This window comes from Vipera berus (assembly GCF_964194415.1).
Source record: "Vipera berus genome assembly, chromosome: 6".
In the NCBI taxonomy this organism is placed as follows: Eukaryota; Metazoa; Chordata; class Lepidosauria; order Squamata; family Viperidae; genus Vipera; species Vipera berus.
Genome location: NC_138208.1, coordinates 61607158 through 61625160, shown reverse-complemented (window position 1 = coordinate 61625160; position 18003 = coordinate 61607158). Strand labels below are relative to the sequence as shown.

The 18003-nt window shown below is 39.6% G+C and overlaps 1 protein-coding gene across 21 annotated transcripts in view; it reads left to right on the top strand.

The window, feature by feature from the left end:
- Positions 1-18003, top strand: part of TNRC6B (trinucleotide repeat containing adaptor 6B) — a 131654-nt gene that overhangs the window by 75294 nt on the left and 38357 nt on the right. For all 21 annotated transcript variants that reach the window (XM_081330874.1, XM_081330870.1, XM_081330867.1 and 18 more), the window contains 2 exons: positions 8861-11182; positions 12881-13036. In XM_081330874.1, the coding sequence (XP_081187000.1) occupies positions 8861-11182; positions 12881-13036 (2478 nt within the window). The remainder of the gene's footprint in view (positions 1-8860; positions 11183-12880; positions 13037-18003) is intronic.

Genomic DNA, 18003 nt, shown 5'->3' with positions numbered 1-18003 from the left:
ACATTGAAATTCAAAGGCATCAATTTTTCTTTGTTCAGCCATTCTTAGGGTCCCATTTTCATACCTATATATTACCACTAAAATGTAACAAGTAACGTATATCTCTGTTTTATAGCTTCAGTCATGAATTTCTTTACACGGGAAAATAATCTATTATACTTCACCTTCATGTATTTGTTTGGGTTGGCATTGCCTATTATTTAAACCTTGCTTTCTGTTAATGTTGAGCAATAGTATACTACTGCTGTAGTATCTTCTTTCACCTCCCATAAGGGATTCCTTAGGTTTCCCTTGATTTCAGCTGTCAAGGTGATATATTTTGCATGTAAATTAACCTTGGCAACTTCTCTCCTAATTTTGAACCATTGAATTGTTTCATATTCTGTTCTAACTGTTGTTTCCTTGGTCAACATACAACATGTAGCTGAGTAACCTGGCATTTTCTTGTTTTAAAAGGATAGGTCATACAATAGTTTAAAGGGTAGGCCCTAGTCCACATAGTCAGTAACTCTAGTATAATCAAGAAAGCAAAGAACTGCCATCCTTTTGAAACTCTGATATGTGATATGATTTCTTGCTTTTAAAGTTGTAAAAACTCCCTCATCTTTTCCATTATCCATCAGAAGTTAGCAATGTAACCTTGGATGCCTGTGCTTCTGGGTCAGATTTGTATTTCTGTCAGTTCTTGTTCAATGTATTATTCAGTTTTGGATTTCATAGTTTTACTAGCATGTGAGATACATACAATAAATGATTTTACATGTAGAAACACTGGAAGGTGATCTGTGTTAAACTGGGGAATGATCTCAAAACAGCCTGTAAAATGAAATACATTTCCAGTGAAAATTATTTAATTTTCAATCATTCTGACCAATCCAAAAGATAAATTCAGAAGGGAGAGCATAATAATAATGAGGAGAAGGAGGTTGGAAGGGACCTTGGAGGTCATCTAGTCCAACCCCCTGCTCAGGCAGGAAACCCTAGACCATTTCAGACAAATGGCTGTCCAGTCTCTTCTTCAAAACTTCCAGTGTTGGAGCATTCACAGCTTCTGGAGGCAGGTTGTTCCACTGGTTAATTGTTCTAACTGTCAGGAAGTTTCTCCTTAGTTCTAGGTTGCTTCTCTCCTTGATTAGTTTCCATCAGTTACTTCTTGTCCTGCCTTCGGGCACTTTGTAGAATAGCTTGACTCCCTCTTCTTTGTGGCAGCCACTGAGATATTGGAACACTGCTATCATGTCACCCCTCATCCTTCTCTTCATTAAACTAGACATACCCAATTCCAGCAGCCATTCCTCATATGTTTTAGTCTTCAGTCCCCTAATCATCTTTGTTGCTCTTCTCTGTACTCTTTCTAGAGTCTCAACATCTTTTTTACATTGTGGTGACCAAACTGGATGCAGTATTCCAAGTGTGGCCTTACCAGGGCATTGTAAAGTGGTATTAAAACTTCACGTGATCTTGATTCTATTCCTCTGTTAATGCAGCCTAGCACTGTGTTGGCTTTTTTGGCAGCTGCAGCACACTGCTGACTCATATTTAAGTGATTGTCCACTAGGACTCCGAGATCTACTACTATTGAGCCAAGGTACCACCTATACTATACCTGTACATTTAGTTTTTCTTGCCTAAATGTAGAACCTTACTTTTTTCCCCATTGAATTTCATTTTGTTAGATAGCGCCCAGTGTTCAAGTCTGTCCAGATCCTCCTGTATCTTAAGCCTGTCTTCTAGATTGTTGGATATTCCTGCCAGCTTGGTGTCATCTGCAAATTTGATGAGTTCCCCATTTATCCCCTCCTCTAAATCGTTGTTGAAGATGTTGAAGAGCACTGGGCCCAGAACAGAGCCCTGGGGCATCCCACTACACACTTCCCTCCATGTAGATGCGTTTCCATTGAGGACCACACGCTGAGTACGGCCAGTCAGCCAGCTATGAATCCATCTGGTGGTGATGCTGTCTCACCCACATTTTTCTATCTTATCAAGTAGTAGGTTGTGATCTACTTTATCAAATGCCTTACTGAAGTCCAAGTAATTCCTCTGATCCACTAATTTTGTCACTTGGTCAAAAGAATGCAATAAGGTTTGTCTGGCATGATCTGTTTTTGACAAACCCATGTTGGAATATAGACTTAAGTTGTGTTAGCTGTTTGAGCCAAACATAGCCCTCTGTAGTTTGGATTACTATAAAGGCCTAACAAAGGGGAATGCATCTTCTTTAGTTTGGTGGCAGCATTGATAGCATATAAATATTATAACAGCTTAAACTGTTATTAAAATAACAATTTATTACAGCATGAACATTGGAAAAGGTAGTAGGAAGTTTAAATATAAAGCAGTTCAATTCAGACCATAGTTCAATGACCTGGAATTTCTATCTTGACAGATTAGGCAGACACTAATAGCTTGTACGCTGCAATTTGTCATAGCTGTAGCAAGTTGCTTAAAGGAGCAAAGGCTTCCTGGCGTTAAACACAAAGTGGTAGCAACTTAACAATCCAGTATATCCTTGGATCTACTCCTTTCAGCATCAACATCTTGTACCCAGACAGTATGCACAGAAGCCATTGAGTTTTAAATCTTTGGGTATCCAAACTTCTTAAAGGATTATGATAATGTATCTAGAATGAGTTCTACAAAAGGCTGGTTTTACTATATACTGACCTCTGGACTCTAATTTGTGTTATATTAACAAGGTGATGTAGAGGTTCCCAGTGGGGTATTTTGAGTGATTACTGCATGCATAAAGCCACAGTATTAAGAGTACACATCCTACATGCACACTATTTCCCCACGAGTTATTTTGATAGTATGCTAAATAGTATGCTAAGAATTATGTTTGGCTATCTGTATTTTTAGTGAACAAGCTGAATACATATAGTTCTTCATGCTCATTTATATTGATAGATTGTGTAACAATTTTTATTTATTTATGTATTAGTTAGATTTGTCTGCTGCCTATCTTTCTATAGGGCTATTCTAGGCAGCTTACAACAGTGGTCCCCAACCTTTCCAGCTTTGCGGACTGGTGGGTGGGAGAGGGAATGGTTCCATGTGAGCGGCAGCAAGCCCTTCACAGAAATGGAGCTGTGCATGTGCGCTCTCCCACCACTTGCATAGCCTGGGGTTGGGGACCCCCGACTTACAATAAGAAAAATGAAGAAAAATGAAAAAAGTGTAAACAGAAGTAAAATAATAGAACAGTAATATAAACAATAACAAAGAAACAACAATACATCAAAATGGTAACTAAAAATATCAATCCTCTTTGTTCTCTTCTGTGTGCCAAAGCTTATTTTCTCTCAAAGTTTCTCCATTGATGTTTCACTTTTATAGGTGTGAGATCTGAATAAACTAACCACAGCTAAACAACACTCCTTGCTGCCTTTTTTGCTCATATTGCCTGCATTGCCAGGTATTCAAAAGTCAAGCTTATCACAAAAAGATTCTTGTTATCTCCAATAATTTTTTTGACAATAGGTCTTTACTACTTCATACACAGCAGCCCCAGTGATCCAGAAAGCCATGATTTAGACAATCTGCTGCCCTTGAGTACTAACTGGGGGGCTGAAGCCTACTGTAACTATAAAGTTAAAATCCTGCTCAGTCTTTTCAACGTTTCTAATACAAAGCTTGAAGTCTTAGGATTGTCTGATCAATCAGCTGAATACCATGCTTACAAATATAAAAAATCTTCAAAGCTCTCTGACCAGGTCTGAGGAGAAGCGGGTCTAAAGTGACACTGGTAACTCCACTTTGCCAGTTTTATCAGAACTGATAGCACACTGTTTTGAAGTATCAAACCATATCTGCCTCAGCATCAAATATTTATCCCAAGCTCCATTCCACACTCTTCTTCATTGCTCACCAATTTCAACAAACTGTAGTGAGTCTTTTTAGCATATGGAAGTACAACTGGGAATCCATTTCAGAAGGACCTTGTTACCATTCTCTACAGTGCCATCCATTTCTTTCCCAGTTATTAGTATCATGACCTTGTCTTAAGAATCTTATGTGGATGAAGAAGAGAAGCAGGAAAGAGCTTTATCAAAATGCCAACTCTTTGCTGCCGGTCTAAGCAAAGTGTATATGGTACCAGGAGTCAGCAAAGACATTGAGACAACAGCTCTATCATTCCCATCCAAAATAACAGTTCATTGACCAAGGTCTTCTTCCACCTAGTTTGTGAAGCATGCAGGCATCTAAGGAAGAAAGAAGCGAGTTCTGTGCCTGGCAGTGGAAATCTGAGAAGAAAAGCTAAATTGGATTATGGCTAGCCATACTCCAACAAGAACAGAAGCTCCCTGGAGCTAACAGTAATGGCACTTATGAAGGTCTTATGACAATTTCTACTAAGAGTTTCTTCGCTACTAGATAGCTTCCTAGACTTGGTTCATATTTGGATTAGCTGTTTTGCTGATTGCTCTTACATGGCATTTGCCAAGTAAGAAAGCCTTTATATATAAAATAGTTGAATTTTATTTATAACCTAGGGTTAAGCCTGATGTTGTCATTGCTCTTTAAGCTGTTAAGACAGGGGTCTTCAAATGTGGCCCTTTCATGACTTGTGGACTTTAGCTCCCAGAATTCCTCAGCCAGCGTGCCTGGCTGAGGAATTCTGGGAGCTAAAGTCCACAAGTCATAAAAGGACCAAATTTGAAGACCCCTGTGTTTTCTTAAGAAAAGCCATTTACAAGGCTTGGGCATTCAGTAACAGGTGCTATTCTGGTCTAGGTATTCTGAAAATGCCTTTTCAGATGCAGTCCAGCAGAGATATTTCAAGAATACTATACAAACAACACGCATTGTATCATTGCCAATAATGTCAGTATTTATCTATGCAAACAGATAAACAGAATGGCCACAGAGGCAAAAAAGCAATGGGTGCAGGTGTGTATTCTGATTTCCTGCAAGCTGTCCCATAGACTGTGCTTCTGGGAAGCTGGCAGGGAATGTCAGAAATCACAATCACATGACTGCAGGGACACTGCAGCCAAAACTTTGTAAATAAAAGTGGTCTGAAGGTCTTTGAAATTCCAATTCAAAAGGAGTAATGGCTCCCAGATTTTTCATGCAACTTTAAGTTAGTGGATTTAAGATACCTTGATTCAAAAATTGATGTGCTGTGATGCATCATTTGGATTAATTAAAGGGTACAAACAGCCAGGCAATGAGAGTTTGAGTAGTCCATAGATATTGTGGTCTTCCATTCACCTGTTCGCTTTCACAGATTTAATCCAATAAAAATAAAATAGAAATTTTCTTCCTTATGGTAAGTAAGATATGTTGTATTCCTGATTGCTTTTCTCCAGTGGAATCTTGAATTTCCTTCTTAGCACTTTGATCATTTCCAGGCTAGGTATTATTCCAGAATCAAACATGGAAAATATTAGTAGCCAGTTCTCATGCTGTAAGTGATCTACTTTCTCAAAGAAACCCTTAGGCAGTATGGTTCTATCTTCAAACTCAGATTTTCCAACTGTTATAAGGGCTGAAGCTGACAAGGCAAGAACCAACCATTCTTGGGCCAGTTGGAACTGTTAAATAAGCATTGAACAGATCTTTTTTCTAGTTATTTTCAAAACAGGACTTGGGAATATCTTGTTTAATCACATTTTTAAATACTTTATTCTCATTGCATTCAACTTAGGTTTCTCTCACGTAGTACTGATCTCCAGATAAGAAAATGGAACAGAAGCATGCATTTCTTATTCATTTTTATTTTATTTATTTATATCCCACCTTTTATTATTTAACTCGAGGGAGCGAATATACTCAACACACCATTCTCCTATTTTCCCTCATAACTACAACTCTCTGTGGTGAGTTGGGCTGAGATTAACCAGTGGAATTAACCAATGGAACAACTTGCCTTCAGAAGTTGTGGATGCTTCATCACTGGAGATTTTTAAGAAAAGACTGTACAGCTTTCTGTCTTAAATGATATATGGCCTCCTCCTTGAGCAGGGAATTAGACTAAAAGACCTCCAAGATCACTTTCAGCTCTATTCTGTTGATTGACTGACTGACTGACTGATTGATTGAGAAAGAGTGACTGGCCAAAAGTCACTCAGCCAACTTTCATGGCTAACACAGGATGTGAACTCCCACTTTCTAGCCTGGTACCTTACTTTTTTCTTTTGGTTGTAGGTTATACATCCACTGCATAAGAGACCATATGCACATTTCAGAATTTTGAACAATTAATATCTGCAGCCTTATTATTTTTCAACATTCTCACAAGTGAGATTATTTCCTTTTCATCAATTTGTTCTTGGACACTAATTTTACAGGTAGTTTTCAACTTATAACTATAATGGAGCCTTTCCAGTATGGTCATAGGTTGTGATTGTTAAAAGTAGGTCATCCATACGGCTGACTTGATTTTATGACCTTTTTTGCAGCTGCTGTTCAACAAATCACCATAGTCATTAAACATATCCACGATCATTAAGCAAACTCATTGTTTGCTATGGAGCATTTTGCGAGAAACAAAGTAAATGCCGAGTTTTGGCAAAAGGTCCGTAAATCAGGGTCATGTGACTAGTTGTAACTCAAGGACTACCTGTATAGCATTCTACCATTCTCTCACTGCAGCTTCCTTCCAAATAATTTCATGAATTTTATTTTTAATTCCGTTCATTTTGTTGGAGGCTCTTTTTTTTAGCTTCATTTTCCAAACAGTTTTTAAATCTTTCCATAAACATTGCACTGCAATGTTCTCTTTATATTCCTTGCAACACTCTTTTTCTTTGTCTAAATCTTATACAATTACTTTCTCTCAGTCTTGGTATTGCAGCAATGATTATCTTATCTACATTTTTCCCATCTAAGCCTATTTCACCTTCCTCATTCCACTAAGCATACTTTTTCATTAATCATATTAATATTCCATCTCCTATTTCTGTGGAATTCTGTAATTGACTGTTTCAAGTAGCTTTCCACATCCTCTTTCTATAATTATGTCTTTTTTCATTCTGATGGAAGATTAACTTATCTTCTAATTCAGGGGTCGTCAACCCCCAGGCCATGGCTTGTTCAAAACCAAGCTGTGTGAGCAATGGACAAGTGCATGTGCAATGTTTCATTCGTGCAAGCAGTGGGTTCTTGCATTTGTGCATGAGTTCCACTTGCGTGAGTGGACGGCATTCATACACAAAGCTGCATTCATGTGAGTGGATCTTTGCGCACGAGTGCAAGTGCCCTCCACTCAACATGCGAAGCTCCATTCACACAAGTGAAGGGCGCCCGTGCCCACTGCTTGCACCAATGAGCTGTGCTCCCGCATGTGTCTACAACTCACACGCCTGTCGCCCCTTGTGCCGCCCTCCCCGGCTGCACCTGGCCAGGCCACTAAGGTGGAATGGTTTTGGACCACTGTTCTAATTCTCATAGAGGTCTCATATATTGTTTTTTGTGCCTTTTTTACTTTCATTGCTGTTTTTCTCCCAGCATTTTCCTCCATGTTGATTTTGTTCCCAACCCCATTCTTGGCATTAGTAAATAACTCTGTCCCATATTCAGAAGCTCTCATCACTATTTTATCCTTCACTAATTCTCAGTTTACAGCACAATTTAAATCAATCATACTTTTAAATTTATATTCATCCATCATGAGTATGTATAAATTTATGCTTAAATTGTACACTCAAATTAAGTATTTTTAAAACAATTATTCTCATTCTTTCCAGTAACTTGTACACTCTCTTCATTCCTTCTCATCTATTTAAATTGTCTAGCTTAGCAGAATATTTTTTTCTCCTTGGGTCATGATCATTCATCAATTTGCATAATTTTACCAAAAACTTGGTTTACCTGGTTCTTTTGTTATCATAATTCATTGGAATATAATATTACTAATTTATAGATACCTAATTTCATAAATATCTACAAGAACCAATATAGATAGCACTGTTTCATACTTCATGAAAACCACTTTACATTGTTTGTTTATAATTAATTTGCATCTTTACTTCCCTCCAGATATTCATGTCCACAAGAATACACCATTCCAATCATCCTCTTTATTATAATTAATTTGCATCTTTACTTCCCTCCAGATATTCATGTCCACAAGAATACACCATTCCAATCATCCTCTTTATTATTCTCTTCTTTTATAATCCTATTCTCAATCTTTAATATTTTGTATAATAATAATAAATAATAATAAAGTTGGAAGGGACCTTGGAGGTCATCTAGACCAACCCCCTTCTCAAGCAGGAAACCCTATACCATTTCAGAGAAATGGCTGTCCAGTATCTTCTTAGAAACTTCCAGTGTTGGAGTATTTACAGCTTCTGGAGGCAGGTTGTTCCACTGATTAATTGTTCTAACTGTCAGGAAATTTCTCCTTAGTTCTAAGTTGCTTCTCTCTTTGGTTAGTTGCCATCCGTGGCTTCTGGTCGATAATAAAACAACCTAACATGCCATGTTTATCACCACGTGAGCCCAAAGATACTGTCCTCCACTGCACCCATTGTGGATTTAGTTAATTTGGGCTTTCACATTCTAGCAATATAGAGAAGTGTAGACTAGATTACTAGTTGTAGCGGTGCCTACACTACATGCAGAATTCTTTTACAGTATCCAATCATTTTGGCATATTGTGAGCAGTATAATACAAGTACAACCAGTACTAATTTTACTCCAACACTTTCAAACTATTCAGTGCAGGTTAGGATCTCTTATCTGGAGACTTTAACTTGCAAACCCACGTACTATAGTCTACATCCAACCAACTAGGAAGTATATGCAGCAAAGAATATCTTTCACAAGATTGTGAAAATTTAAAGTTTCAGCAAATTTGCAAGATCTTACATGAATTTATAAATAATTTGGTCTGTTCCCTTTTTAGATTCAACAACTGGAGGTGCTGCTGCTTCAAATTATGCAAATTCCACTTGGGGTCCTGGAGTGTCCTCCAACAGCACCAATGTCAACCCTACTCACGTCTGGGACAAGGTGATTGTAGATGGGTCTGACATGGAAGAGTGGCCTTGTATTGCTAGCAAAGATACTGAGTCTTCTTCCGAAAACTCCACAGACAACAACAGTGCCTCAAACTCCAGCTCAGAGAAGAGCGCTCTGCTGGGAAGCACCAGTAGCAACAAAGGAAAAGGAAACCAGTGCCAGTCTGGAAGCTCTGGTAATGAATGTAATCTTGGGGCCTGGAAATCCGACCCCAAAGCTAAACCTGTTCAATCTTCCAGTCCTTCAGCAGAGAATAACGGTAGTCTAGCAAGCTGGAGAAACTTGAGTGGACAGGATAGAATTGGCCCCAATCCTGGCTTCAGCAACTTTAACCCAAATAGCAACCCATCTGCTTGGCCAGCACTAATTCAGGAGGGCAATTCAAGGAAAGGGACTTCAGAAACTGATAATGGTGGTTCAAATGCACAGATTAATTCAACAGGTCAGACTTCTAGGGAACAGCAGTCAAAGATGGAAAATGCGGGTGTTAATTTTGTCTCTGGCAGAGAACATGCTCAAATCCACAACACTGATGGACCAAAAAATGGAAATGCTATATCCTTGAACTTAACTTCACCAAACCCAGGAGAGAATAAGGGAATGTCCTTTGAAATGGGCTTTGGGAACCCCTCCAGGAGCACTGATACCCCTTCACAAAGCACTGGAGAGAGAAAAACTGGGAATATTGGGTCTTGGGGTACAGCTAGGGGGCCTTCTGGAATGGAGAGTGCTTCTAATCAAAGTAATTCTGGAAATCATGGGAACAATGGGAAGGATAGGGAAGACTTATGGAAGGGAGCTTCTGTTCAAAAATCGAATGGGTCAAGAAATGAATCTTGGGATAATAGTAATAGATCTACGGGTGATGGGTCTTGGACCGCTGGCCCTCAACACTCTGGTGAAAGTAAATGGAATGAAGGGAACAAAATGACATCAGGGATGTCTCAGGGAGAATGGAAACAGCCGTCTGGGTCTGATGAACTGAAGATTGGTGAATGGAATGGTCCAAACCAACCAAATTCTAGCACTGGAGCATGGGACAATCAAAGGGGCCACCCGCTTCCTGAAAACCAAGGTAATTCCCAGGCTCCCTGTTGGGGAAGATCTTCTAGTTCTGCAGGAAGTGAGATTGGAGGTCAAAGCACTGGAAGCAACCATAAAGCAGGAAGCAGTGATAGTCACAATTCTGGACGCCGATCATACAGGCCTACACATCCTGATTGTCAGGCAGTTTTGCAAACTTTATTAAGCAGGACTGATTTAGACCCCCGAGTGCTTTCAAATACTGGTTGGGGTCAAACTCAAATTAAGCAAGATACTGTTTGGGACATAGAAGAGATGCCAAGAACTGAAGGAAAGTCTGATAAAGGTACTGAGGGGTGGGAGAGTTCTGCCATACAGACAAAGAACTCAGGGGGCTGGGGAGATGCACCCAGCCAAAGCAATCCAATCAAGTCTGGATGGGGTGAGCTTTCAACTCCAACAGAATGGAAGGAGCCCAAAAACACTGGAGGATGGAATGATTACAAGAACAATTGTTCTAATTGGGGAGGAGGAAAACCAGATGAAAAAGTCACAGCATCTTGGAATGAAAATTCCAACAAAGACCCAGGATGGAATGGGCGCCCACCTAATCAGGGATGGTCTTCTGGGAAGAATGGCTGGGGAGAAGAAGTTGACCAAACAAAAAATGGCAATTGGGAAACTTCAGGAAACAAGTCAATAGGTTGGTGTGAAGGTGGCCAGAATGAGATTGGCACTTGGGGTAATAATGCAAATTCAAATTCTTCTAAATCAGGGTGGGATAATAGTAAAAGAACTCCATCGTGGAATGATACTGGTAGACAACCCAGTTCCTGGAATAATACACAACAGCACCATCAGCAGTCAGAGGTGCCCAGTTCCTGGGACCCACCACCACCTCCAGCACCACAGCCTCCAGGTAATGGAAGGCTACCCAATTCTAACTGGAACAGTGGGCCACAGTCGACTGTCTCAAAGGATGAAGAACCCAGTGGCTGGGAAGAACCATCCCCCCAGTCAATTAGTCGTAAAATGGATATTGATGATGGCACCTCAGCATGGGGAGACCCCAGTAGTTACAATTATAAGAATGTGAACCTGTGGGACAAGAACTCGCAAAGTGGACAAGCTTCACGAGAACAGAACCTCCCTCCTCCAAGGCCTAGCAAAGTAACAGCCTCAGGTAAATTTTTGTAATGATCTTCATGATGATGCAAACTGTTTATTTTTTTTACTAAATTTAGATCTACAATAATTTTCAAATAGGTTCTGTAGTTTGTCATATATCTAATGTGTCCTTGAAATAACAGACTGTAAATGTTGAATACTATGCTTATGAAATGCTTACTGTTTATAGGCAATTTTATTCTTGTGACTGCTATGTCAGGAAGAGGAATTTTGGGTTATCTTTTAACTTTTAAAAAAGAATAGAATGACCCAGAATGTGCCAGAATCTCATTCACATTGGCCAAAGAATCAGATTCCTGTGTTGTTCTCATTACTAAGTCATGCATAATGCATAGATAATGTAAATAAAATTCATAAAGTGTTTACTTCCAGAAACTATGAGCTTCTTGTTAAAATTTGGGTTAAGGGGAATACAGAAGCAGCAGAAGATGAGCTCTCCCCTAGATCAGGACTGGTTGGTTCCATGGAACCTTCAGGATTGCGCACTTTTTTATTGCTAGATGTGTTTTTTAATATACGGTAATCTACAAATTATTGGATATTTAAATTTTTCTTATTACTTCTCATTTAGGAAGGGAGCATGAACACACAAAGGATAGATTTCCAATTCTCTATCCAACAGATTGGTGTTTTTCAGGCTAAAACTGTTACATCAGATTAACATGTACAATTTATTGTTATAATATAGATTGGGTACTTGTAAATATTCATAACAGTAATAGTAATTATTTTGTTATAGAGGCTGATATTAATAACTTTATCTATGGAGAACATTTGAGCAACTTATGTGATGCCAGTTAGTTATTTTGCTTTTCCAGACATCGGAAGAAGGAATTAAAACCATATCTGCTTGTATTTTCTGAATGTCATGCACTACTACAATCATGCATATATAAGAATATGTTGTTATATTTTTGCCAATATTTTTCTGAGCAAATTGTGGGTTACATAGGTTATATATGATCATGGTGCGATATATTCCATATATATCATGTTAACATTTTTCTGATCACATTCAGAGAATTCTTATCTGAAGTTCTCCTTTTGTCTCTGTTACACTCAATTTGTGATTAAATTGAATTCTATTGACTGTAAATTCAAACCTTACTTTTGATGTAATAACTGTAATGGTGACAAACTGTTAACTTGATTCTTTTGATTTAGCATGGTAATGTAGGATTCAGAATAGGTACTAAAACTGATGTATGATAAAGTAGAACCAGCTGTGTGGAAAGAGAAAGCTTTACAGATAATCCTCAACTTATGACCATAATTGAGCTCTGAATTTCTGTTGCTAAGCAAGACAGTTAAGTGAGCTTTCTTGCCACAATTGTTAGGTGAATAAGTTAGGTTAGTAACACACGTCAAGTGAATCTGCTTCCTCACTGAATTTGCTTGACAGAAGGTCGCAAAAGGGTATCACCTGACCCTGGAACACTGCAGCCATCAAAAATACATGCCAGTTGCCAAGGGGCTGAATTTTGATCATGTGACTATGGGGATGCTGCAATGCTCATAAGTTTGAAAAGCAGTCATAAGTCACTTTTTTCAGTGCTGTTTTAACTTTGAACAGTCACTAAACAAATGGTTGTAAGTCAAGGCCTACCTGTATTTTGAGATTATGTTGCTCTGAACATTAAAAAGGCACGTTAGTGAATAAATAGCCTAGAATGAAAACTCTCTCTGTATTTAGTCTGGAACAAAAGCACACCTCCTGCACCAGATAATGGTACCGCTGCTTGGGGTGAACCAAATGAAGCCAGTCCTGGTTGGGGTGAAGTAGAGGATGCAGGGACTTCTACCGCATGGGGAAACGGATCCTCCAGTGCATCAAATGCCATAAAAACTAGTAAGTACTTCATAGTTTCCTATTTTAAAACAACACTAATGTTATTTTTTTTACTTAAAACTAATTGTTGAAAACTCTAAAAATAGTTCCTAGAAAATAATATAGTTTTATAAAAATATTTTATAATAAAAACAATACGTGAATAATGTTTAGAGACTGAAATAAAGGACCACTAGTGATTATGATATGAAGTTATTGTTAAATGTCAATGACTTCATATTATAATCACTGATGAGCCTTTCTGAATATTAGTGCTGATATGGACTACTAGATTTAGTTGCTATTTTATTCTGATTTCACTATTTACTGTTAATCATGTAGTCTAGAACTAATTAGAAATCTCTAGTTCTTGTAAAGTAGAATATAGAATTATATAGAAGAAATATGTTTCTTGTAGAAGTAGGAGAAAAGCTATGTTAATCTCTGATTACAGAAAATCAGGAACCTGGTAAAACCTTTTCTGATTAATCATCTTATTTTGCCTAAACTAAGAATAAACAATTTCCTCAGTGAGGATAAATGCATTGGATACGTTGTTTCTACTTGGAGGGGGTATTTTTAATATATTTTGGAGCCATATAGGAATTTAATCATGAAAGCTAAGATACAAAGCTATTGAAGCCATACAGATCTATCCCACTCCAGCCCAGGCCCCCATAGGCACCCTTGATGCGAATGATGTAGAGCTGGCCATGCCCACCCAGTAGGCTATACGTACTCTAGCCACGCCCACCCAGTAGGCCACGCCCATACCCACCCGGCCCCTTGAGGGCAACCGCAATGCTGATGCGGCCCTCAATGAAATTGAGTTTGACACCCCTACCTTAGGTGATCTTAAACAGGGCTGCAGGACAATAGCCTGCTGATAAAGTAGGGGTTGAAAAAAATGGGTGTTTAACCACAGTAATTGCCATGAAGTAGCAGACACTATGCTTAATCAAGTTTACTTTTCATCTTCCTCTACCAATGTTCTCATCCTTCTCCAAACTGGATTCTCTCTAGATGCATGGACTTCCAACTTTCAGAATTGTCAGCAGCAGCTCCTTGATTTAGTTGTTCTGGAGGTTGGAATCCATATATTTGAGAGTATGCAAGTTGCAAAAGGCTGACTGATGGAACATCTGTCTTGGATCCATATTAATATGAAGTGCAGTTTGGAACTAAATTACCGTATATACTTGAGTATAAGCCGAATTTTTCACCCACTTTTTGGGCTGAAAAATCCACTTCGGCTTATACTCCAGTGAACAAAAAAAAAAAAAAAGAACTTCCACCCCCCCAGTTTGGAGAGCTGCTGCTTTCATCAAACATGGACGAAGGCAGCAGCTCTCCAAATGGGCGGCGGCGGTTTGGAGAGCTGCGCGCGCAGCTCTGCCGCCACCTCTGCAAGCCTCCGCTGAGAGAATGGGGCGGTGGAAGCTTGCCACCCATTTTCTCGGCGAAGACTTCTTTCGGGGGATCCAGCCTCTGCCGCCCCTTTCTCTCAGCTGGGCAGCTGAGAGAAGGGGGTGACAGAGGCTGGATCCCCCGAAAAAAGTCTCCGCTGAGACGAGAGAATGAGGCGGTGGAGCGCTCCGCGAAGTATGGGGCGGTGGAAGCTTGCCGCCCATTTTCTCGGCGAAGACTTCTTTCGGGGGATCCAGCCTCTGCCGCCCCTTTCTGGATCCCCCGAAAGAAGTCTTCGCCGAGAAAATGGGCGCTGAGACGAGAGAATGAGGCGGTGGAGCGCTCCACCGCCCCATTCTCTCGTTTCAGCGGAGACTTCTTTCGGGGGATGCAGCCTCTGTCACCCCCTTGTCTCAGCTGGGCAGCTGAGAGAAGGGGGCGGCAGAGGCTGCATCCCCCGAAAGAAGTCTCCGCTGAGCGAGAGAATGAGGCGGTGGAGCGCTCCGCGAAGTATGGGGCGGTGGAAGCTTGCCGCCCATTTTCTCGGCGAAGACTTCTTTCGGGGGATCCAGCCTCTGCCGCCCCTTTCTCTCAGCTGCCCAGCTGAGAGAAGGGGGTGACAGAGGCTGCATCCCCCGAAAGAAGTCTCCGCTGAAACGAGAGAATGGGGCGGTGGAGCGCTCCAACGCCTCATTCTCTCGTCTCAGCGCCCATTTTCTCGGCGAAGACTTCTTTCGGGGGATCCAGCCTCTGCCGCCCCTTTCTCTCAGCTGCCCAGCTGAGAGAAGGGGGTGACAGAGGCTGGATCCCCCGAAAGAAGTCTCCGCTGAGACGAGAGAATGAGGCGGTGGAGCGCTCCGCCAAGTATGGGGCAGTGGAGGCTTGCCGCCCATTCTCTCGGCAGAGACTTCTTTCGCGAGATCCAGCCTCTGCCGTGCTGCACCGAGAGAACAGCAAGCCGCCCCATTCTCTCGGCGGAGCACTCCACCGCCCCATTCTCTCGGCGGCTTGCCACCCCGTTCTCTCATCTCAGCAGAGACGTCTTTCGGGGGATCCAGCCTCCAGCTGCTGCATTTCCCAGCCTCGGCTTATACTCGAGTCAATAACTTTTTCCAGTTTTTTTGGGTAAAATTAGGGGTCTCGGCTTATACTCGAGTCGGCTTATACTCAAGTATATACGGTATGTGTTTAAACATGCTTATACAAACTTAACTGGATGGCAGGTGAAGTTCTTGTGAGATTGACAGATACACTCCTCTAAATAGAGCAGTCCTGAGTATTATAGGCAACTAGGAATTTAATTTTAGAGCAGATTTTAGAATTACAGTATTTAGTCTCTGATGTAAACATGCAGATAAACAGTGTGGAAAGAGAAAGCAGGAGGGAGAATGAGCACTCAACAATCAAGAACACAAGAGTTATCAGATATAGCTGGAGTCAGTGTGCTAATATTTGCTAATAATATTCTTAGGCATGTAGTATCTAGAGTAAAAACATAGATACAATATGTTGAGAGGACTTTTTTCATTCAAGAACATGCCATACAAGCTGTTGCTGTTTCCACAAGAAAAAATAGAAATCTAAAGTCTTAAATAAATAGATAGGAAGCAAATTAAGTTATCTCACTTTTTCAAGATGGGAGTAGATAAATAGTGATTTATGGACTAACAGTGTTAGTTCACTTTGGATAAATAGGGATTTATGGACTAACAATGTGAGAAGAGGTCCTTGGATTACTAGTTTCACTAGATCCAAAGAAGTGCTTGGGGATATTTTTTGAGCCTTTTTCTGGATAAATTGGAAGAATAAACATGTACAAGACCAGGTCTTGGGGGTTTTTTCTGTTACATTTTGGCACTATAATCCCAGAAGGGAACCTCTAAATGCATAAAAAGGTGGCTTGTTGGGGGACTCAAAGTGTGCCTTTTCTGCATTTCAAATGAATGAAAACAATCCATGCTTATTTCCATGCTATTATTTCCACCAACACATAGGAACTGATTTTAATCTCAAAAACAACTCATTACCATGGTTTCTCTGTAACTAAACAAATCTGTGGCAAATGTTATAAAAATTGTTATTCCTCTTTTTTAACTTGTTACTTTTATGTATGTTAAATAATCTTTTATGATCAGTATTACTCTTAATATGTGGTTTATTTTGTATTAGTGCCTGTACATGTTTATCATTTCTACAAAAAATACCACAGTAAACTGGGGAATTCTCTTTATTTTTTAAAATGGAAATTTAGCAAAGTTGTAATTAAAATATCTTAATATATATGCTCCCCAAAGGGACTAGCCCACCCCATTATGCCAGCAGAAGAGGCCTGCTACAGATCCTGTCTGTTAAGAAATTCCCACAGGCAGGGTCAAGGAGAAGAACCTTTTTCGCCATGGCCCCATCTATGTGGAAATCTACCACCAGAGGTGGGAACTGCTCCCACCCTTTTGGCCTTCCAAAAGAGTATTAAAACACTGTTTTGCCAGTTGGCTTGAGGTTCCAAGAGGGGGTGATTATCACTGTGGAGATGGTTGACAGGATAAGAAGACCTCGTCTCTTAGTTTTGGTTTTCCTAAAGTTTTAAAATTTTAATTGCATAGTTTTTATATTTTAATTATTAGAAAAATAATTAAAACAAATATACATTTTATAACACATAAGCTACCTTGAATTGCCTTATAGGGGAGATAGGCAGCATAAAAAATTAATAAATTTTAAAAATAATACCTTTAGCTTCAAATAACAGTTTTGAATGAGTAAACATCTTATTAGTATTAGTCAGTAGTTGATTAGAATTATTTAATCCCAGAAGAAAGGATTGGCTGCATTCATACTTAATGCTAAGCCAAACATTATGTATGGCACATTACGGTTTAGGGTGAAATGCAACCCCTACCCATTTTAATCCAGATTTCTAGTGACCTTTTGGTATGCTGGGACTAGAAGAAGCTGACTACAACTAGGAACGGAGTATATCGTTTACATTCAAGGAGAGTTTGAATAGTATTTCAGCTTAATTATACCCTGCTTTGCTTTTTGCAGAATTGATTTTGCAGAATTATCTGTCATTCTGTGTAATCACTGTAATAAGCAATATAATGTAAATTGGATTATGATTAGCTTCAGAATTGCCATTCAGTTTATTCTCACATTTGGAAATAGTGGAATAATTCACTAGTAAAAACATTTGGGGTTATTATAAAAGAATGGATTGTCTTTTAAAATGGAACGATAAATGATACAGCTATAGCAATAGCACTTAGACTTATATACCTCTTTACAGGGCTTTACAGCCCTCTCTAACTGGTTTACAATACGTTGCCCCCAACAATCTGGATCCTCATTTTACCGACCTCGGAAGGATGGAAGGCTGAGTCAACCTTGAGCCACTCAGAATTGAACTTCTGGAGGGAGCAGTGAGTGAGTTAGCCTGCAGTATTGCATTCTAACCACTGCGCCACAAACTGTAGTTATAAAATGGAAATTATAACATTTTATTCATAACCCATTTTTAAAAAAATATTGAAACATGCTGGCAAGAATATATAGAAAGAAAGAATTGCAAAGCCATACATTAA